Raw genomic sequence first — 22551 nt, 5'->3', positions numbered from 1 at the left:
CGATCACCAAGAGTAACAAGCATAAACTCTCACTTGACCACGCGAAGCCTAATGAGAAGATGGATGCACACTTGGCTACTCTTGATTCACTAATGAGGCTACTCTCTTGGATTCTCAAATCTCAATCACCTCACTAGGACCTTGCTCTTCTTGGCACTCACAAACATATTTCTCAGCTGTTGGAATGAGCAAAAGTAACTCCACACACTGAGTGGAGCTTCTATTTATAAGGCAGCCTGAAAAACGAACCGTTATGAGCTTCTGTGGGGTGACCGGACACTCTGATCATGTTGACCGGATGCTTTCGGTCAGTTCAACCCGCATTCCAGTGATAATGTGTTGACTGAACGCTGGTAGGGTCCGGTCACCACTGACCGAACACGTCCGGTCACATTAAACCCTTACTAGAACCTTACTGTACTCGACCGGATGCTGAACCCCCAGGGTCTGGTCAGTACTGATCGGACGCATCCGGTCATAGATTCCCTTCTCTGGAACCTTACTAGAGTCGATCGGACACTGCCTCAGCATCTGGTCACTTGACCTCTCCAGCGTCCGGTCGCACCGAACGCAGTCTCTTGATCAAATGAACTGACCAGACCCTGTGGCCAGCGTTCGGTCAGCATTTGACCCTCCATTCACTTCCAACTCTCGAACATATATGAATGAAGTTTGCTCCAATGGATCTTAGGCATTCGTAGGAGCTACCTAGAGCTAGTTTTAACAAGTGTGCACCACACCTAACTCACTAGACTTATCTAGGTCAAACTACCCGTCCATACCCCCCTTAATACTATGGCCAAAGGAAAAACAAAGTCCTAAACTACTCTAAGTGTCACTCCGACTCCAATCGACACTTAGAACTAGTCATCCTTAACTTTGTCATCCATCCTTTGAAAACCGAAACGATTTCCATAGTAGGGGCATGACAACCTTGATTGCCCAATTGATCTCCATTACCATGACCTAACTTAATTGCCTCTACAAAACACATGTTAGTCATAGTAATCTTGTATTGTCATTAATCATCGAAACCCAACTAGGGGCCTAGATGCTTTCAGTTCATGATGTTGAATTTGATGAAACCAAAGGTTCACAAGTAGAGAATGAGAACTTGGAAGATGTTAGAGGCATTCAACTTTCAAATGCCATGAAGAACATGGATGTTGGTGAATTAAGGCCTAGGCAAGTGAATGATGATGAAGATGATCAAGTACAAGTGCTCTCTAACTCAAATGTGCAAGATAATACAACTCAAGCTAGTACAAGTGGCTCTCATGACAATGCACAAGATCAAGTCGGCTAGTACATCATCTCAACCCAATGATCAAGTAAATACAAGAAATCAAGTTCCAATGCTCCAACCAACAAATATTACAAGGGATCATCCATTAGACACTATAATTGGTGATATTTCTAGAGGTGTACAAACAAGATCAAGATTGGCTTCATTTTGTGAGCATTTCTCATTTGTGTCATCCATTGAACCAAAGAAGATAGATGAAGCATTGAAGGATATTGATTGGGTGAATGCTATGCATGAAGAATTGAATAACTTCACAAGAAATCAAGTATGGGAATTAGTAGAGAGACCAAAGGGACACAATGTGATTGGAACCAAATGGGTCTTTAGAAACAAGCAAGATCAAGATGGGATAGTAGTAAGGAATAAAGCAAGAAGGTAGCACAAGGCTATACACAAGTTGAAGGTCTTGACTTTGGAGAAACATATGCCCTGGTTGCTTGATTGGAAGCAATTAGAATCTTGTTAGCCTATGCTTGTGCCCACAACATCAAACTCTATCAAATGGATGCCAAGAGTGCATTTCTCAATGGTTACATCAATGAAGAAGTATATGTTGAGCACCATGTGAGCCAGGTCCGATAGCTGTGCCAACCGAACAATCGCCTGTTCTCGCATGCGAAGGGCCTAGCTGAGGGTGGGAGTGTAAGTGCATCTAGCCCTTTAGTGGGTTTTTGTGAATTGAATGACAACACATTAAAGGTCTAACAAGTTTGTTAAGTGTTGAACAGGAAATTGAGTTTATTGCATACACTTGTGGATTGTGGAATGAGAAGTGTATATAGGTTTAACAAGAAGGCAAACTTGATAATATTCCACATAGTGTTCAAATCAAGGCCAAATTGTGTATTGTTGTGTTGAAAGATCATGGAAACAATATAGTTAAAAAAAGACAACAATGCAAATAGAATCAATGAAATGGCTTCTATGTTGTGGGATATCACAATATCATTAGAAAGCAAGCATATTTGGTAAATGGTAAATGAGACATGAGTTGATGATTTTGGATTGGTCTCAATAATGGCTTGTTTTGCATGAATAAGAAGAGTTTGACAGTGGATTAGCTTTGATCAAGGATTGAAGAATGAATCAAGAGTGTATAAATGAGGAAATGTCAGGCAAAGGTGAAATGACAAAGGAGACAATGTATAATGGATATAAGATCTTCTCGACATTGGTTTGCTTGTATGGATAAAGATTTGAAAAATCACTTTGCATTTATATGATCAACCTAGAAGTATGAAGATAAAGATTGAAGTGAGTGTTAGGAATGTCAAGCCAAAATGAAGAGGATATAAGGAATCATGAATTGGCTTGACTATATTGATGTTGATCCATATATGTCTCTATGTGAGTCTAACTAAAGCTTGATTGATCTGAACTTTCATATCTAGAAGATATTCAAGCAAAGATCACAATATTGAAGAAATGATTTTTCAATGAATGCTTAGTATGATATGACTTGAGTATGGCTTGATAAGGTGAAGATAGCAAGGAAAGGGCTTCAAAGGGACTAAGCGGAGGTGAAAGGCAAGCGATGGCTTGAGGACCAAGGTACCATGGCTAAGGTGAAGAATAGAGTACTTGCATTAAGCCGAGGAACTAATCAAGCTATGAGGAGTCATATTGTGTTAAGGATTAAATCATTAGTAGAAGTGATTTGAAGCCATGAGGTGAACTCATATATATGGAAATGGTTCAAGTCACACGCTCAAGGTATGTTTGCTCGAAGAGATGAGACAAAGATGATTGCAACCTCTTATGAAGTGATATTGAAAAGAAGTGGCATATGAAGATATTGAAGACTCAAGTGGTTGAAATGTTCATATTCTCTTGATCTTGAGTATAGGTATGCCGTATTATCAAGAAGAATGCAATACGAATCATAGACAAGTCTCAAGTGCTCAAACTAACCGAACCCAAGTGCTAACATGAGAGAAACACATTAGCACAACACTTGCACTTGTTGATCTTAGGACTTGGTCTCTGCTGGGTTGGATAGCCCTCGAAACAAGCTTTCCGAAAAGTCCAAGACCGTTGAAAACAGGAGTTCGGAGTAAAAAATTATGGCATTTTCCGTGAGGTGACCTGTGCTGTTTTGTAGAGCTACGGTAGTGCCGTGAATTTTCCCAGCAGTGCCACGCCACGGCAGTGCCACGGGTCGGCGCGGCAGTGCTGCACCTATATAGATCACAACGGCTAGTTTTGGGATTGGGTCCATAAATACCCATCCCACGGCTCCTGGTGAGGCTTCTGATGATCTGAACATTCCAAACCCTTCCCAAGCTTTGTTTGAGCTCTCTTTGACCCCTCTTTGTGAGAGAGTGATTAGTGTATGATTAATTGTTAGAGAGTTGATTAGAGCAAGCAAAACCTTGAGCACTTGTCGGGGATCAGTCGATCTTCGTTGCGCATTTGTTACTCTTGAAGGTGAAGCCTCCTAGACAGCTAGGCATCGCCCGACGAGCTCCCGTGCTTATAGTCAGCCACGGGAAAGTCTATAATCACTCCGTTGATCTAGTGGATACCCCTCATCTCAAGAGTTCACTCTCTTGACTTGAGAACGAAGATAAGGGTTGCAGAGCCCAAGCCTTAGTGGCTTCCTCAACATCGTGGATATAGGCAAGCCTTGGTGGCGAGCTGAACTACGGGATAAATCGTGTATCTTCTCTCTTGTGTTGATTTGCATTTTTTGTGTTCCACTCAATCTACTTGGTTGTGTGTGTTTGTGAGTGTAGTTACTTAGTGGAATTGCTACTTGGACATCTCTAAGCACATCTCCAAGTTTGAGTTATAGGCGCAGCTTGTGTTGTGCTGTCTGCAAGGGCAGCAGCAGTGCTGCAGCATTAGAGCAGCAGTGCCGCGTACTCTACTAATCCGATGCAAGTTTTATTTGTTCGTAATTTTTAGAAGTATCTATTCACCCCCCCCCTCTAAGCGTTATCAAGGTCCTTTCAAGGAGCAGGCATCAACCACACTCTTATTTTCTTCTTCCTCTTCAATAGATTTCTTGCCACACCGATAAAGCGTTTATATAACAAGGTAACTAATGCACATAGAAACTATTCTGTTTTCTTTATTGAGAGTGTCTTTATTTGCTCTATATTGAGAGTGCCTTTATCCGATAGCTACGCCAACCAAATAATCGTCTGACTGAGGGCAGGAGCAGGCAACCAACCACACCCTTATTTCCTTCTTTCATTGTTCATGCCACATCGATAAAGCTTTTATATAACAAGGTAATTAATGCACATTGAAATTATTCTGTTTTTTTGGTCTTTATTTGCTCTATATAGATAGAAGAACATTAATAGTAGGTTTGCTTGCTTTAGCCACAACAAGCTCTTCCATGATCAGGCTGAATATAACACCGTTCTAAATTATAGGATATTTTGGTTTTTCTAGGTATATTATTTTTGCTATATATACTTAGACATAGTGTGTATTTAAGCACGTGATGTCGGGTACCATAAAACGGGGTACCCTGAGCGTACACCAAAAGAGTCACTTAAACCCCATAAAAAACAAAGCCAGAAAGTAAGCCGTTGGTTAACCACCGGCCCCGTCCGAGCCCACTAGCTCTCCACCTCGCCTTCGGCCTCGCACAGGGAGGTCTCGACGCCCTGACGAATCTCCGCCTCGCGCGAGGCCTCTCGCGGGAGGCCTCAACAAGGAACCCATTCTCCGTCTCACTCGAGGCCCCGTGCGTACAGCCTCGAACGAGACAGCGACTCTCTGCATCGCTCGAGGCAGGCTTGGTAATAACCCGTCATGCCCGCCTCGACCAATCTTCCCAACAGCGCGTCACATCCCATTAATGCGTCAACCACTCCCGCAATCTCAGCCGGACGACGGCTCAACACCACGGAGTGGCCGATGGGACAAGGAGTCGCATCAACGCCATACCGACTAGGACAAGGCGCGGCGGGAATTACCAGCCACTATGTTCTGGTGTTGTGCCCACGATCAGCGCCTGCACTACACTGTGCCTCGTAACCCTCGCCCCAAAGACAACACGGCTTGGGGAGTCTAGTCTGGGTCATCATAGCCTTAGAATCAGTGCACAAGATCAACCGTTCCCTCCGAGCCTCGGCACTCTACGTCGGGGCCTCGGCTACCTCGAGATTCACGTCTACCGAGACCCCCACGATGGTTCGGCCTAGGCACCAACCGAGTCTCGGCTTTGCGCGCGGTCAACCTACAGTGACCCGCACACCGACCGTCACGCCCGCTTTGAGGTAGCCCTGGAGCTCCCATGACGCACAAGATCGGATGTGACCAGCGCATCGCCCTAGTACTTCAAGGACGGACCACTCCATCAGCCACGCCGCCACAGGAATAGGCTACAGGGCTCGGACACGCCACCTCCGTTCGCATGACATCGTGTAGTTAGCACACGTATTACCCTTGTCCCCCCCTTCAACTATAAAAGGAAAGGACCTGGGCCATTTCTAGGGGACGAACACACGTGCACACAAGCAACACTCTATAACACGCACGCTTCCCCGCTGCTTGAGAGCAACATCTCAAGCAGCCCGCACTGCTCCACGCCAAGACCTGGGACTAGCTCCCTCTCTCACCCAGCTTGTAACCCCCTACTACAAGCACTTCGGTGTAAGGAATACAAGATTGATCTCTCAGACTGGACGTAGGGCACCGATTGCCTAAACCAGTATAAGCCTTGTGTCTCTTTACATCACCATCCAAGATCAGGAACACGCAGTATAAATTTACTAGTTGGTTGAGGACCCCCCGGTCTGAAACACCGACAGTTGGCGCGCCAGGTAGGGGCCTCTGCGTGTCAGTTCTGTTATCCCCACAAGTCCCGGATGGCAGACCCCGTACGACCACTGCGTCTCAGCACGGTGATCTGGTTTGGGAGCCTAGACTTCATGTCTCTGAGGCATGAGTACGACATGGTGCTCCTCACACCCCGAGCCCCATGGGCCGATGACGACGTCATGCACCGGCAGCCTAGGCGCAGGCGGCGCCCGAGCGGCCGCACTTGTCGTGCTTGCCGATCGTGACACGGGCGGGACCACCTTGACATCGCACAAGCTCAGGGCAGCGCGCCGCACTCCACCGGTATCCCACGCCCAGCTGTCGGCATAGGGTCCCTAGTCAGGGACCTGTCTAGCCTGAGCTTGTACAAGGGAGAAATGCCGGTGGTGTGCGGCGACGCCCCATCATCAAGCTTCGCTCCGCCATGTCCTGAGGAGCCAACTCCGGCGAAGTAGGGTCCGGTAATGGCACCATCTCCATACCCCTTCGGGTTGAGAAATGCCGCCACCTCCTACGCTTACACCTACGCTTCCGCTCACACGGATCCCTCAGGACGCTGCCAGTGTTTCACCCTTGACTTCGACACCACCACGTCGACCCACACCCATGTTGACGCCTCAGAGGAGGACGAGGCATGGGCCAGAGTGGATTTCTCTGACCTCCACGACCGTGAAACCATGCGTCGTTTCTTGGCTGTGAGCGACTACTGCTTTGGCTACTCTGACTCCGACAACAAGGGTACTTACGACCCCACTCGCGAGTGCTTCCACATCGAGCTCGGGATGCCGAGGACGGGCGAGGAAGATGAGGGGGCAGGAAGCCATTCCCTGCTTCACCTGGGTGCAGGCGCCGCCACACCTCCGCGTGTTGTCCTGCCGGTAGCGCGGAACGAGAACCTCGCCCCCACACGACCTCAATGCCCGGACCTAGAACAGCTCCATGAGCTCTAGGCCAAAGTCAAACAAGATCGACTCCTCCTGTAGCAGCTTCGAGACACTCTTGAGTAGGAGCAGCGAGGACGCGGCGAGGGTGGAGGAGCCCAATAGAGGGCCCGCGACATGCACCACTGCATCAACGATGACGAAGGGAGTGAGCAACCCCCAATCTTCAATCGCGCTAGCCAGAACATCATGGGTGCGGCGATGCTAGTCCGCACGATGCCCACACCCTCCACCACGGAGGGGCGACGGGTCCGCGGCGAACTCTGGGATCTCCTTGAAACCGCTGTGGTGCAACAGGCCGAGAGTTCCGCCTCTTGGCGGCGCGGGGGCACCTCAGACCTTCCCATGGCACCGCCTCGGTAGAATAGGGAGGCCCCGATATGTCCTGAGCCCACTCGGGCGCCAACAGCCAACGGGGTCCCCTTGCGGCTCGACCACCTCGGCAACCAACGCGAGGTGCAGGGAGACCACGAGGTGGTCAGCAGGCGACAATGCCACGACAATGAGGGGCCCGCCTAGGGCTACCATCCACACCGAGGTGGCCGTTATGACAGTGAGGAGGACCACAGTCCTTCTCCTGAACCCCCTGGCCCTCGGGTCTTCAGTAGGGCCATCCGCACTGCTCATTTCCTAGCCCGGTTTCGACAACCAGCCAACCTCACGAAGTATAGCGGCGAGACCAATCTCGAACTCTGGCTTGCCGATTATCGTCTGGCTTGTCAGCTAGGTGGCGTGGATGATGACCTGCTCATCATCCACAACCTCCCCTTACTCTTGTCAGACTCAGCGCGAGCCTAGCTCAAGCACCTTCCTCACGCACAGATCCACGACTGGCGCGACTTGGTTAGGATCTTCGTCGAGAATTTCCAGGGCACATACGTGTGCCCTGGAAACTCCTGGGACCTTAAGAGCTGTCGCTAGAAACTGGACGAGTCTCTCCGAGACTTCATCCGGCGCTTCTCTAAACAAGCACCGAGTTGCCCAGCGTCGGCGACTCAGAAATCGTCTAGGCTTTCCTCTCTGGCACCACCTGCCGAGACTTGGTCCGAGAGTTAGGCCAGAATGTGCCACGCTCGGCTACCGCACTCCTCGACATCGCCACCAACTTCGCCTCGGTGCGAAGAGGCTGTTGGGGCCATCTTCCCCGAGAACGACGCCAAGGGGAAGCAGAGGGATGAGGCCCCCGAGGCCTCGGTTCCCCACCTCCCCAAGAGAAAGAAAAAGGGTTGCCAGGGGAAGCAGGCTGTCCTCGAGGCCGACCTAGTCGCGGTCCGCAGAACGCAAGAATCCCCGAGGCCCTAGTGGCCCCAGGCCCTTTGACAACATGCTTAAGAAACCCTGCCCTTTCCACCAGGGCCCGGTAAAGCACGCCCTCGAGGATTGCTCCATGCTGCGGTGTTACTACGCCAGGCTCGAGCTCCCCGACAATGATGCCAAGTAGAAAGGCGCCGGCGACCGAGACGATGACAAGGACGATGGGTTCCCTAAGGTGCACAACACCTTCATGACCTTTGGTGGACCCTCGGTGTGCCTTATGGCGCGCCAACGAAAGAGGGAACGCCGAGAGGTCTTCTTGGTCAAGGTGGCCACTCCCCGATACCTCGACTGGTCTCGGGAGGCGATCACCTTTGATCGAGATGACCACCCCAACCATGTCCTAAATCCCGGGCAGTACCCGCTCGTCGTCGACCCGATCATGGGCAACACCCGACTCACCAAGGTGTTGATGGGCGGAGGCAGCGGCCTCAACATCCTCTACGCCAGCACCCTAGGAGCTCCTGGAGATCGACCTGGTCGAGGCTCTTGGGTGACGCCGCACCTTTCCATGGCATCATGCTAGGGAAACGCACACGACCCCTCGGAACGCATCGACCTTCCCGTTTGCTTCAGCACCCCCTCCAACTACCGCAAGGAGGTCCTTACCTTCGAGGTGGTCGGATTCAGGGGAACCTACCACGCCATCCTGGGGCGGCCATGCTACGCCAAGTTCATGGCAGTCCCCAACTACACCTACCTCAAGCTCAAGATGCCAGGTCCCAACGGCGTCATCACGATTGAGTCCACGTACGAACATGCATACAACTGCGACGTCAAGTGCATCGAGTACGCCGAGGCTCTCATGGAGGCCGAGACCCTCATCACCAACCTAGACCGACTCGGTGGCGAGGCGCCTGACTCCAAGCATCGTGCGGGGGCGTTCGAGCCCACGGAGGCCATCAAGCTCATCCCAGTCGACCCCACCTGCCCTGACGACCGAGCGCTGAGGATCAGCGCCACCCTCGACATCAAATAGGAGGCCGTGCTCATCGACTTTCTCCGCGCGAATGCTGACATGTTCGCATGGAGTCCCTAGGACATGCCAAGCATATCGAGGGAGGTCGCCGAGCATGCCTTGGACATTCGGGCCGGCTCCAGACCGGTGAAGCAACGCCTACGCCGATTCGACGAGGAAAAGCATAGGGCCATCGATGAGGAGGTGCAGAAACTCTTGGCGGCCGGGTTCATCAAGGAAGTATCCCACCCAGAGTGGTTGGCTAACCTTGTGTTAGTCAAGAAGAAAAATGGGAAATAGAGGATGTGTGTAGACTACACCAGTTTGAATAAAGCCTGTCCAAAAGTCCCCTTCCCATTACGTCGAATCGATCAGATCGTTGACTCCACTGCGGGGTGCGAGACTCTGTCTTTCCTTGATGCGTATTCTGGCTACCATCAAATCAAGATGAAAGAGTCCAACCAGCTCGCGACTTCTTTCATCACCCCATTCAGCATGTACTGCTACGTGACTATGCCTTTCGGCCTCAGAAACGCAGGGGCCACATACCAGCGGTGCATGACCCAGGTCTTTGGTGACCACATTAGGAGAATAGTCGAGGCCTATGTGGACGACATCATGGTCAACTCTAGAAAGGCCGAGGATCTTGTCAATGACCTGAAGATAGCCTTCAAATGCCTTAGAGGGAAGGGCATCAAGCTCAATCCCGAGAAGTGTGTGTTCGGAGTCCCCTGAGGCATGCTCTTGGGATTCGTAGTCTCAAAACGCGGCATCGAGGCCAACCCGAAGAAGGTCTCGGCCGTGACCAGCATGGGACCAGTCCGAGACCTCAAGGGAGTGCAGAGGGTCATGGGATGCCTTGCGGCCCTGAGCCGCTTCATCTCATGCCTCGGTGAAAAAGGCTTGCCTCTGTACCACCTCTTAAGAAAATCCGAACACTTTTCTTGGACCCCCGAGGTCGAAGAAGCCCTCGCCAAGCTCAAAGCACTGCTCACCAATCCTCCCGTCCTAGTACCGCCGGCCAGGGACGAGGCCCTCTTACTCTATGTCGCCGCAATGACCCAAGTGGTCAGTGCTGCCGTAGTAGTAGAGAGACAGGAAGAGGGGCATGCCCTACCCATCCAACGACCTATCTACTTCATCAGCGAAGTGCTCTCTGAGACCAAAACACAATACCCCCACATCCAGAAGTTGATCTACGCCATAGTCTTGGCCTGGCGCAAGCTGCGTCACTACTTCGAGTCTCACCCAGTGACCATGGTGTCATCTTTTCCCTTGGGAGAGATAATCCATAACCGGGAGGCTTCGGGTAGGATAGCCAAGTGGGCCATCGAGCTCATGGGGGAAGCCCTGATCTTTGCACCTCAAAAAGCAATAAAGTCTCAGGTCTTGGCTGATTTTGTAGCAGAGTGGACCGACACCCAGCTGCCACCAGCTCAAATTCAGACGGAGTGCTGGACCGTGTACTTCGACGGGTCCCTGATGAAGACCGAGGTAGGCACGGGTCTGCTCTTCATCTCGCCCCTCGGAGTACACATGCGCTACTTGGTTCGGCTCCATTTCGCCGCCTCCAACAACGCAGCCGAGTATGAGGCCCTCGTCAATGGCTTGTAGATCGCCATCGAACTTGGAGTATGGCGTCTGACATCCGGGGCGACTCGTAGCTCATTGTCGATCAAGTCATGATGGAGTCAAACTGCCTCGACCCCAAAATGGAGGCATATTACAGGTTGATACATCGCCTGGAAGACAAGTTCGACGGTCTCAAGCTCAACCACATCGCGCGAAAATACAACGAGGCCACGGATGAACTGGCAAAGATGGCCTCGGCACGGGCTCCGGTCCCCCGAACGTCTTTGCCAGGGACCTCCATAAGCCTTCCATTGACTATGCCTCGGCAGCAAAAGAGGGCCCACCGACCGAAACCACCACGGGGCTCGACGCTCCTCTGCTACCGAGACTCTTTCGACTGAGCCCAAGGTCATGGAAGTCAACACCGGGCCTCCCCAGACCGACCAGGACACGGACTGGTGAATTTCGTTCCTTGATTGGCTTGCTCGGGGAGAGCTTCCTAGTGATAGGACCAAAGCCTGATGACTTGCGCGATAAGCCAAAACTTACGCCCTCTGCAATGGTGAATTATACAGGCGAAGTCCCTCCGGCGTCCTCCAACGATGCATCACTACCGAGGCAGGTCAAGCCATACTTTGGGACTTGCACGCAGGGCCCTGCGGGCACCATGCGGCGCCTCGAACGCTTGTCGGAAATGCCTTCCACCAAGGGTTCTACTGGCCGATGGCAGTTGCCGACGCCACCCAGTTAGTACGCTCCTGCGAGGGATGCCAGTACTTTGCGCGGCAGACACATCTCCTAGCCTAGGCCCTCCAAACCATTCCCATTACATGGTCGTTTGCCGTATGGGGGCTCGACATGGTTGGGCCTCTATAAAAGGCCCCCGGGGGCTACACCCATCTACTGGTAGCAATCGATAAGTCCTCCAAATGGATTGAGGCTCGTCCAATCAATCGAATCAAATCTGAGGAAGCAGTGATGTTCTTCACTGACATTATCCACAGATTCGGGGTCCCTAACACCATCATCACCGACAACGGGACACAGTTCACTGGCAAAAAATTCTTGATGTTCTGCGACGACCACCACATCCATGTGGCCTGGTCGGCCGTAGGACACCCAAGGACCAACGGCCAAGTAGAGCGTGCCAACGGCATGATCCTACAAGGCCTCAAGCCAAGAATTTACAACCGGTTGAAGAAGTTTGGCAAGAAATGGCTCGCCGAACTCCCATCGGTCATCTGGAGCCTAAGGAACACTCCAAGATGAGCCATGGGGTTCACGCCTTTCTTCCTAGTCTATGGAGCCGAGGCCATCCTCCTCACTAACTTGGAATATGGTTCCCCGAGGCTACAGGCCTACAACGAGCAAAGCAACCGCACCACCCGCGAGGACGCCCTCGACCAACTAGAGGAAGCCCGAGACATCGCGCTGCTGCACTCGGCCAAATACCAGCAAGCCCTACGGCGCTATCAAGCCTAGCGCATTCAAAGCTAAGACTTGAAGGTAGGCGACCTGGTGTTGAGGCTGGCACAGAGCAACAAGGGCCGCCACAAGCTGACCCCACCATGGGAAGGGCCGTACATCATTGCCCAAGTGCTGAAGCCCAGGACCTACAAGCTAACCAATGAGAGGGGTGAAATCTTCACCAACGCTTGGAACATAGAACAGCTACATCGCTTTTACCCTTAAGTTTCCAAGCATTGTATATATTGTTTCTCGGAATACAATTGAGAAGCGTTCTTTAGTTGTTCTAATTTTTTAGGAAACCCCTAGACGCGAGGTGTCGGCCTCGGTCCCGAGGCGGGCGGCTGCCGACCTCGGGGCAACTCCTCCTCCTCCTAGGAGTGCCGGGCTACCTACCGACGCCCCGGGCACCGTCTCCCCAATGTTAGGGAGATGGTCTAGGGGACCCCACCCCACCTCGCCCTCATCATCTCTGGCCAAGGCATCCGTCGATAGCGACAGCGACAGGGACTCCTCCAATGGGAGACCGTCCTTCCTTTGCTACCGGCGGCGCTTATCTAGTTCCTCGCGCGCGAGGATCTCCTTCTTACGCTTCGCCACCTTGGCGTCCTTCCGCTTTTTCTGTGCCTCGGCGTGCGCTCGGTTGATCGCCCGCCGCCTCGTGTCCTCGGGAACGGGCAGCGGGGAGGCTCGCACGTCCCTCATCCCCTGCAGGAACAGCGAACGCGCATAAGGAAACGAGAAATAATGAGAAACGGAGAAGGCTCGGGCGCTGCAGCGGCGCGTGACTTACCAGCGAAAGGAACCCCTGTGACGGACGCATCGCAAGGGTGGATAGACCACCGCTCCTCAGCTTCGCATCCACCGTCTCCCTCACCTGGCGAAGAATTTCTTCGTCAGAGAGGGCGGAAGCGGACATCCGGATGCCCGCAATCAGCTCATCCGACCTCATCTCGAACAGGTGCCGCCGCCGAGCCATCAGCGGCAGCACCCTCCGGTGGTGAAAGGCAGCCATGACCACAGCCGTAGTAAGGCCGCGGTCCCACAGCCTCTCTAGCCCCTCTAGGAGCGGCTGCAGCTTGGGCTGATCCTCCCTCGGGACGCCATACTTCCACTACTTCGGGCTGCTCCCCACAATCCGCCTGGTGTAGGGGGGAAGTCCACCATCATCGTTGCGAAGATAGAACTAGCTCGTATACCATCGGCGATTGGATGACACGAGCTGGGCTAGGATGTAGAGGTGCTGATGGTCCTGGCGCACTTGGAGAGTACAGCCGCCGGCCCTCACCGCCTTCCTTGTGCCCAACGTACCCGTCGGCTTGGTGTTGTGGCCCGCCTGAAAGAAATGGAGCCACAGCTCCCAGTGGGGAGCAATCCCTAGATACCCCTCGCAGACAGCGACGAAGATGGCCGCCTACGCGATGGAATTGGGGTTGAAGTTATGGAGCTCCACGCCATAGTAGTGCAGGAGCGCCCGCAAGAACCAGTCCGCCGGGACACCGAGACCATGCTTGTGAAAGGACACGAAGCTCACGACATAACCGTCATGAGGCCTCGGCTCTAGCTCGCCCGACGGAGCGATCCACTCTGGCCTGTTGGGGTCAGTCACCGGATGAAGGAGTCCGTCGTCGATGAGTGACTAAAGCATCTCCATGGTGATGTTAGATGGATCCCAAGGGTCCACCTCGATGACAACGATGTCGCCGGCATGAGTGCGGTGGAGGGTTCGAATGCGGCGGTGAGTCTGTCTCTCTGTCTCTCTCTCTCTCTGGCTTGCCCTTCTCCCTTCTTCTTCCCAGTGCCCACTGCTCTAGCGATGGCTCAATGGGGGCAGAGCTAACGTAGGCAAGGTAAGGTGGGGAGGGGCAAGGCTCGTTGCGTATTTATGTAGGGTGAAGGCGAAACGGATGGGCGATGAAATCGGGGAAGTTTCCCCCAAATCCGGTGCGGTTAATCCCGATCTGATTTTACCACCCATGTACCCACCTCTTCCTCATTAATCGTGGGAATAGTTACGTCCCATCCACTGACACCACGTCGCGTCCAACCGCTGCAGCGGCAGGCGTCGTTCCGCCTCCCCGAGAAAATCGCCTCAAAAGGCGCGCCAGCCGTTGTCAAGCCGATGCGGGAGATATTCTCCCACCCTATTCCTTTCAAACAAAGGAACGAGGCATCGAGCCCACTATGGTCTAGGGGTTCAAAGGCTGACCCCTGGGGGTTTCGACAGCCGCTCCAGGGCAAAAGAGTTAGGGACGACCACGGGCGAGCCCATACGGGGCCGAGACCCAAGCAAGCGAAACGCTTGGGACGCCCAAAGTCGTGTCCGAGACCAGCAGGGAGGTCTTCAAATGGGATCCCACCGTAGGGAGGCACCGAGCCACCGGGGCCCAACGAATGGCCCCGACACCCACTAGAGAAACCCTCTGGTACTCTTGGAGTGCGTCTCTGGACCACTAGCTGACCCCCAGCGAACGGGGCATGGGCCTCCACTCGGACTTACCCGATAATAGATCACCGGAAGTGCTGCCGCTCGTGCCCACCGAGGGTAGCTTGGCACATTCCACCCCTCCTTCCGAGCGAAAAGGAAGCGCGAGGTTCGTATAAAAAGCCAGGGGAACCCTTGACGGCCCTCTTGCTCCATGCAGAGGCTAAGGGGCTCTTCCTGCAAACTTGCTGAGACCTAACGACCCTGGCTCGCACTCGAGGGGGCTCAGCAAAACAACCCCTCCTTTCGAGCGAAAAGAAAGCGCGAGGGTCGTACAAAAAGCCAGGGAAGCTCCTGACGGCCCTCTCGCTCCGTGCAGAGGCTAGGGGGCTCTTCCTGTAGATATGCCGAGACCCCACAACCTAGGCTCGCACCCGAGGGGGGGCTCGGCAAACAAACCCTCACGCGCGAGGGGCGTACAAAAAGCCAGGGGAACTCCCGACGGCCCTCTCGCTCCATGCAGAGGCTAGGGGGCTCTTCCTGCAACCTTGCCAAGACCCAGTGACCCAGGCTCGCACCCGAATGGGCTCAGCAAACAACCCCTCTGTCCGAACGAAAAGGATGTGTGAGGGTCGAACAAAAAGTTAGGGGGAGCCCTGACCACCCTCTCGCTTCGTGCGGAGGCTCGGGGGCTCCTCCTGCGCCCAAGACAAAGACAAGCGACCTAAGCCCACGCTAGAAGTTTTGTTACAAACGTGATAAAGGGCATCGAGCCCGTTACGGTCCAGGGGTTCGAAGGCTGGGCCCCTAGGGTTTCGACAGCTGCCCCAGGGCAACAGAGTCAGGAACGACTATGGGCGAGCCCACGTATGGCCAAGGCCCGAGCAAACGATCGCTCGGGACATCCTAAGTCGTGTCCGAGACCGGCAAGGAGGTCTCCGAATGGGATCCCACCGTAGGGAGGCACCGAGCCACTGGGGCCCAGCGAACGGCCCCGACACCCACTAGAGAAACCCTCTGGTACTCTTAGAGTGCATCTCTAGACCACTAGCCGACCCCCAGCGAACGGGGCACGGGCCTCCACTCGGACTTACCCGATAACAGCTCACCGGAAGTGCCGCCGCTCGTGCCCACCGAGGGTAGCCTGGCACATTCCATCCCTCCTTCCGAGCGAAAAGGAAGCATGAGGGTCACACAAAAAGTCAAGAGAACCCCTGATCGCCCTCTTGCTTCGTGCAGAGGCTCGAGGGCTCTTCCTGCGACCTTGTCGAAACCCCGCGACCCAAACTCGCACTTGCGGGCTCGGCAAATACGATAAAAACTTCTCACTTAATAGGGAAAAAGCCCCTGGAGGAGTAAATCCACTCCTCCAGGGCCTCGGGGGCTACACCCGGCGGGTGCGCTCGCGCGCACCCATCGAAACCTCAAAGAACAGAACACAATCCCTACAAGAGCAGTTGCAAGCCAAGTCTCGACAAACCCTCAGGGAGAGTGCTCGCACTCCCCCTAAGGCTCGGGGGCTACTGTCGGATACCATAAAATGGGGTACCCCAAGCGTACACCAAAAGAGTCACTTAAACCCCATCAAAAACAAAGCCAGAAGGTAAGCCGTTGGTTAACCACCGGCCCCGTCCGAGCCCACTGGCTCTCCGCCTCGCCTTCGGCCTCGCACGGGAGGTCTCGACGCCCTGACGAATCTCCGCCTCGCGCGAGGCCTCTCGCGGGAGGCCTCGACAAGGAACCCATTCTCCGTCTCACCCGAGGCCCCGTGCGTACAGCCTCGAACGAGACAGCGACTCTCCGCATCGCTCGAGGCCGGCTTGGCAATAACCCATCGCGCCCGCCTCGACCAGTCTTCCCAACAGCGTGTCACGTCCCATTAATGTGTAACCACTCCCGCAATCTCTGCCGAACGACGGCTCGACACCATGGAGTGGCCGATGGGACAAGGAGTCACATCAACGCCATACCGGCTAGGACAAGGCGCGGTGGGAATTACCGGCCACTGTATTCTGGTGTTGTGCTCACGATCAGCGCCTGCACTACACTGTGCCCCGTAACCCCCGCCCCGAAGACAACGTGGCATGGGGAGTCTAGTTCGGGTCATCATAGCCTCAGAATCAGCGCACAAGATCAACCGTTCCCTCCGAGCCTCGGCACTCTACGTCGGGGCCTCAGCTACCTCGAGATTCACGTCTGCCGAGACCCCCACGACGGTTCGGCCTAGGCACCAACCGAGTCTTGGCTTCGCGCGCTGTCAACCTACAGTGACCCGCACACCATCCGCCACGCCCGCTTCGAGGTAGCCCTGGAGCTCTCATGACGCACAGGATCGGATGTGACCAGCGCATCGCCCCAGTACTTCAAGGACGGACCACTCCGTCGGCCACGCCGCCACAGGAACAGGCTACAGGGCTCGGACACGCCGCCTCCGTTCGCACGACGCCGTGTAGTTAGTACACGTATTACCCTTTTCCCCTTCAACTATAAAAGGAAAGGACCTGGGCCGTTTCTAGGGGACGAACACACACGCACACAAGCAACACTCTGTAACACGCACGCTTCCCCGCTGCCTGAGAGCAACGTCTCAAGCAGCCCGCACCGCTCCACGCCGAGACCTAGGACTAGCTCCCTCTCTCACCCAGCTTGTAACCCCCTAATACAAGCACTTCGGTGTAACGAATACAAGATCGATCTCTCAGACTAGACGTAGGGCACCGATTGTCTGAACCAGTATAAGCCTTGTGTCTCTTTGTATCACTATCCGGGATCGGAAACACGCAATACAAATTTATTAGTTGGTTGAGGACCCCCGATCCGAAACACCGACACGTGATATCTAGAAAAATTAAAACATTTTATAATTTAAAATAGAGAGAGTATTTTCTTAGGACAGTGCATGCTCAAACTACCAATGCCTAGATCGGCAAGTCAGCAGGTGGTTTTGCTCTTCCAAACAGCTGGAAAAAATCTGCCCAAGGTTCAAGAGAAAGGCACCGGTACTCAAAGCGGCGTCGTGATTTTTTTCCTTAAAAAAAGCGACGTCGTGATTTGAGAAGAAAAAAGAGACGCATCGCGAGGGAATATGTGCAGGTGGGCAGCCAGGCAGTAGCGTCGTAGCGTGGCGAGGGCGGCGGCTGCGGCTGCGGCTGCGGCTGCGAGTGCCCCCACCCGCACGCGCACGGACGGAACGGCGCCGGTCAACAGCCGCGCCGCCGGGTCGTGTGGACTTGGGCCGGTTGGTGGAGACGTTCGTCGTCGGCGCAGCAGGCGCCGCTGTCAGGGGGTTGGACGGTGCACACACACGTCGCTTTCCTTTTTTTTTTTTTAAATTCCCGCCGTCCGGACCGGGTCCCGGCGCGGCTGCCGACACGAAACGAGTGCGTTGCCTCGAAGTCGTGTAACTGCGGGGGTTCAAAAGTGACGGAAATAAAAATGAGAGCCGCTTGGGTGACTTGGGCCGCGTTTAGCTGCCTGTGGAATCGGCGCCGGTGATTCACTGAAGCACCGTAGCGCATTGTAGCATTCCGTTCGTTTGTATTTAATAATAATTGTCCAAATATTGACTAATTAGGCTCAAAACGTTCGTCTCGCAAAGTACAATTAAATTGTGCAATTAGTTTTTAATTTCGTCAACATTTAGTTTTTAATTTCGTCAACATTTAGTACTCCATGCATGTACCGTAAGTTTGATAGGATAGAAAATCTTCTTTTTACATAGTGCTAAAATTTGTATTTTAATGGAACTAAACACAGCCTTGCAGCAAAGATGCAAAGATGCTCAGCAAAGATGCAAATCTGTCAGTACAAACAAAGAAAACAGGGCTACGCGCATGCACAAATCTGCATCCTATTTACACCTGAACGACTGCCTCGATCGATTAGCTACTACTAACAATGACTAACGCCCTGTTGGCATAGCTAAAAAGACATGACTTAAAGTAGGTTTTTTGTTGATTTAGTCTGAGAAAAAAAACAATGTACGTTCACTGAAACAGTGACTTAAAACAAGCGAACATTGCCTAATTAATTAAGCGATCGATTAGAGTCTCCTGGACGGCGGCAATCACATTCACATGACCATCTCGGCCGGCGGCAGCAGCGCCAGGTTGAGGTCCAGCCCGAGGCCCACGGGCGGCGCCACGTCGAACACCACAGACGACGACGACAAACCAGAGCAGCTCCGCTCCTCGCTCTTCGGCGGCAGCAACTGCAGCAGCGCCGGCGTCACGGCCGCCGTCGGGTCCATGAACAGCTGGTACGTGTTTGCGGCCGCCGCCAAAGCCGGCAGCGCGAGGCTGAGGTCCAGCGACGGGGTCGGCGGCGCCGCAACCGCCACCGTCACCGCCGCCAGCGACTCCTGCGGCGGCAGCAGGGAGCACGAGGACGACGACGACGACGACTCGTACACCACGGCGCTCCCGCTCGCGCTTCTGCTCGCCGCTGGAGCCTCCGGCAGCGCCATCGGCTCCGGGGCCTGGGGGTAGTTGGTGGTGGCGCCGGGCCCGCGGAGCCTGCGCGCGGCGGCGTCGTAGGCCCGCGCCGCCTGCTCGGGCGTGTCAAAGGTGCCCAGCCACACGCGCGCCTTCCGCACGGGGTCCCGGATCTCCGCCGCGTACCGGCCCCACGGCCGCTTCCGCACGCCGCGCAGCCTCGGCTGCTCCGCCGCCGCCGCCGCCGCCGCGCACACGCCGCTGCTGCTGCTTCCGGACGGCGACGTCGATCTCTTGGGCGCCATGGATGGAGCAGTAACCCAACTGGTGTCGCCTCGCGCACTCGCTGCTCGCAGGCTTCTTCTCGCCTTGCCTTCTCTCCTGCTTGTCTGCCGACTGCCGTGGAGCTACGGAAGAGGGATGGGAATGCCGCTGGCGAGGCGCGGGAATATTATATACACACGGGAGGGGAGGTGGGGTGGGGGGGGGGGGGGGGGGGGGGGGGGGGCGGGGGGACGGTGACGGGGTGAGATGGAGTGTGGGGGGCCCACGCGGGAGAGCAGACGCACGGAAGGTGAGGTCTCGACTGACTGTGGACCGGGCTTGGGGCCCAGGCCGCCGCCCCCAGCGCGTTTCGGCGGCTCCTGCCGTCGGCCCGTCGCGTTCCCGGGGCCCGTGTCGTGTGCGTCGGCGCGTCATGCTCATGCGCGTCAGCTACCGTGTCCGCTCTGCCGCTGGCTCGCTCGGATCCGCCTCGTGGCTCACGTTGGATGTCGCGGCCGCGTAGGTTGGCCCGCACAGCCGTCGGATCCATGTTTGGCGCTTCATGATATGTGTGAATAGAGCATGAGGTCGCTGCAGGTTCGTCTCCAAGTGTAGTTGCTCTCTACTCAACTCTGTCCTTTTCCTTCCATCTTAGAGGATGATATCGTTGTATTGATAGCGTTAGACCATTCCGTACGCCATTTTGCAAACTATATACTCGATTTATAGCGATAACAAGTGCCGGGTTGGCACGATTTTGTTGTGGTTCCCATTGTTTTTATACACCAGTAACTATAGTAGCACCGTTCATAGGAACTATTTATTTCTCTCCACGCGAAATGGATGTGAGATCCGAAGAAATCACGATTTGTGGCTCAAACTCTTTCCATGCAGAAGCGCGGAGGTATATATAGCCCCAAAAAGTGTGACTAAATGGAGCCTAAATAGGGATGGAAATATGCTTGTCCACGAACGTATAAACATGCTTGTCCACGAAACATGATGGCCAAGATTAATGAAGAAGAACAAGTCCAATTGAACTCCTTTTAAGCTATGACGCATGATTGAGGTGCACTTTGTTCTATTCTTCCACAGCTGTCCGAGGACTAAGGCCCTGTTTGGAACGGCGATCGCCAAAATCGCGATTTCGGACTCCATAGTTCATTTTCCTGCTTATTTAGGGGGTGTTTGGTTTCATGGACTAAATTTTAGTCCATATCACATCGGACGTTCGGATGCTATTTAGGAGAACTAAATATGAGTTAATTATAAAACTAATTACATAGATGGAGACTAATTTACGAGACGAATTTATTAAGCCTAATTAATCCGCCATTAGCACATATTTACTGTAGCACCACATTGTCAAATCATGGATTAATTAGGCTTAAAAAATTCGTCTCGCAAATTAGCCACAATCTGTGTAATTAGTTATTTTTTTATCTATATTTAATATTTCATGTATGTGTCAAACATCCGATAAGACAGGGACTAAAATTTTTCTGTAGTAACCAAACATGGCGTTAGCTACGCGAGGATGACCAACACGCAAAAAAAACATGGCGTTCGGCGGGATTTTCTCCGGCCTTCTCACGTATACCAGGCCGTGCATGTGAAGCGTAAAGACCGTGTCTTTATGGCACAGTTGGTTTCCTTCCTAATGCAGCCTGTCTCATGCCTGCCATGTAGGCCCACGGTTGCCAGGTTGCCCAGATGCAATGGTGTCGACAGAATATCATCGATAATCCTCCGAGGGGTATTCTACAAAGATAGATTGATCGGCAGAGGTGCGCGTAATCAAGAACAAGAAGGCAACAGAGACACAAGAGTTAGATAGGTTCGAACCATCTGCACAACGTAATACCTTACTCTTGTGGTCTGTTGGTTTGTATTGGCTGTTGTATGATATTGCGTGTGTTTTGATGGGGTCCCTTACCCACCTTATATATCCGGGGGTAGGGTTACAAGTCGGTTAGATCTAGGAGATAACCGGTAAGTAATAACAGATTACATGAATTACGAGATCGAGCATATCCTAACAGATCTCGTAGCATCTTCAGGATATCGCCCTTGATGTCCTGCGGTACACGTCGAGCAGTACCGTGCACCGTAAGTCTTCGTCTTGTGGGCTAGACCGCCCCTGACGGCGCGGCCCATGTAGTCCGCCGTGGGTATACGGTGTCGTACCCCCCAAGCTAGTCCCCGAGCACCTTGTATTCGTTGTGCAACGCCGTCTTGAGCTTGTACGAACAGGTGTAAACAAAGCCGAGCAGTCAGACTCATAGTCCGACCACCCTAATGAGTCGTTGAACTGTTGTGGACCATAACCGACCAGCTTAACTGTCCAGCCGAGCCCGGGCTTACCCAAGTAAGGCTTGCCAGAAGGATGTAAGGAACTCAAGTTTAAAATCAAAAATTTCCTCGCTGTGAACCAAGTGTGCCCATTTAGAGTCCGACCACGAGAAAGGGAGATAATCTTCTTCAACTTCAGGAGGCACGGAGTCTTCCAATGAACAGATTAAAGAAAACACACTCACCGCATGGTGAAATGTGCCCACTTAGTCCCCGAGCCTGACAGTAGGTGACGTGGTCACGTGGTGCTAGGGTCCAGAAAGTAGAAGATAGACAGAAGACTAGCCGAGCAGGCAACCAGTCCACGGACTGAGCCCTGAAATGAAAAGCGCACATTCACCGCAAGGTGTAGTGTGCCTACTTAGTCCCCAAGCCTGACAGTAGGTGATGTAGTCACGTGGTGCTAGGGTCCAAAGTAGTAGTCTTCAGGTGCTGGCCCAGTCCCTAATGTCACTGGAAATTAGTGTAGAAATAAATACAGTCATCGCGAGATGACGTGTACACACATAGTCCCTGAGCCTGCTGGAAGATTTTGAAGATATCTTATAGCAGGGTCAAGGAATTTTTAATGAAAGCTTGCCGACGTCATCTTCCATGTACTTCATAAGACCCCGGATATGCTACCCAAAATCAGCACACTGATCCGAATATCATGGAGAAACTTGATAGCACACCGATGAGACATAGCAAGATCCAACCACCAAGGGAGTCCCTAGCTTAGCTGGTGACTCTTGTATGAA

At 53.4% G+C, this 22551-nt stretch overlaps 1 protein-coding gene across 1 annotated transcript; it reads right to left on the bottom strand.

Annotated features, from left to right (window-relative positions):
* Nucleotides 1-18520: 18520 nt before the first annotated feature.
* Nucleotides 18521-19614, bottom strand: LOC136501038 (ethylene-responsive transcription factor 8-like). Its single transcript, XM_066496531.1, has one exon. The coding sequence runs from the start codon at nucleotides 19498-19500 to the stop codon at nucleotides 18835-18837; it is 666 nt and encodes a 221-aa protein (XP_066352628.1). The 5' UTR covers nucleotides 19501-19614; the 3' UTR covers nucleotides 18521-18834.
* Between the last annotated feature and the right edge of the window lie 2937 nt (nucleotides 19615-22551).

The sequence above is a fragment of the Miscanthus floridulus genome, chromosome 13 (assembly GCF_019320115.1).
Source record: "Miscanthus floridulus cultivar M001 chromosome 13, ASM1932011v1, whole genome shotgun sequence".
In the NCBI taxonomy this organism is placed as follows: domain Eukaryota; kingdom Viridiplantae; phylum Streptophyta; class Magnoliopsida; order Poales; family Poaceae; genus Miscanthus; species Miscanthus floridulus.
This window is presented reverse-complemented; position numbering and strand designations above follow the sequence as displayed.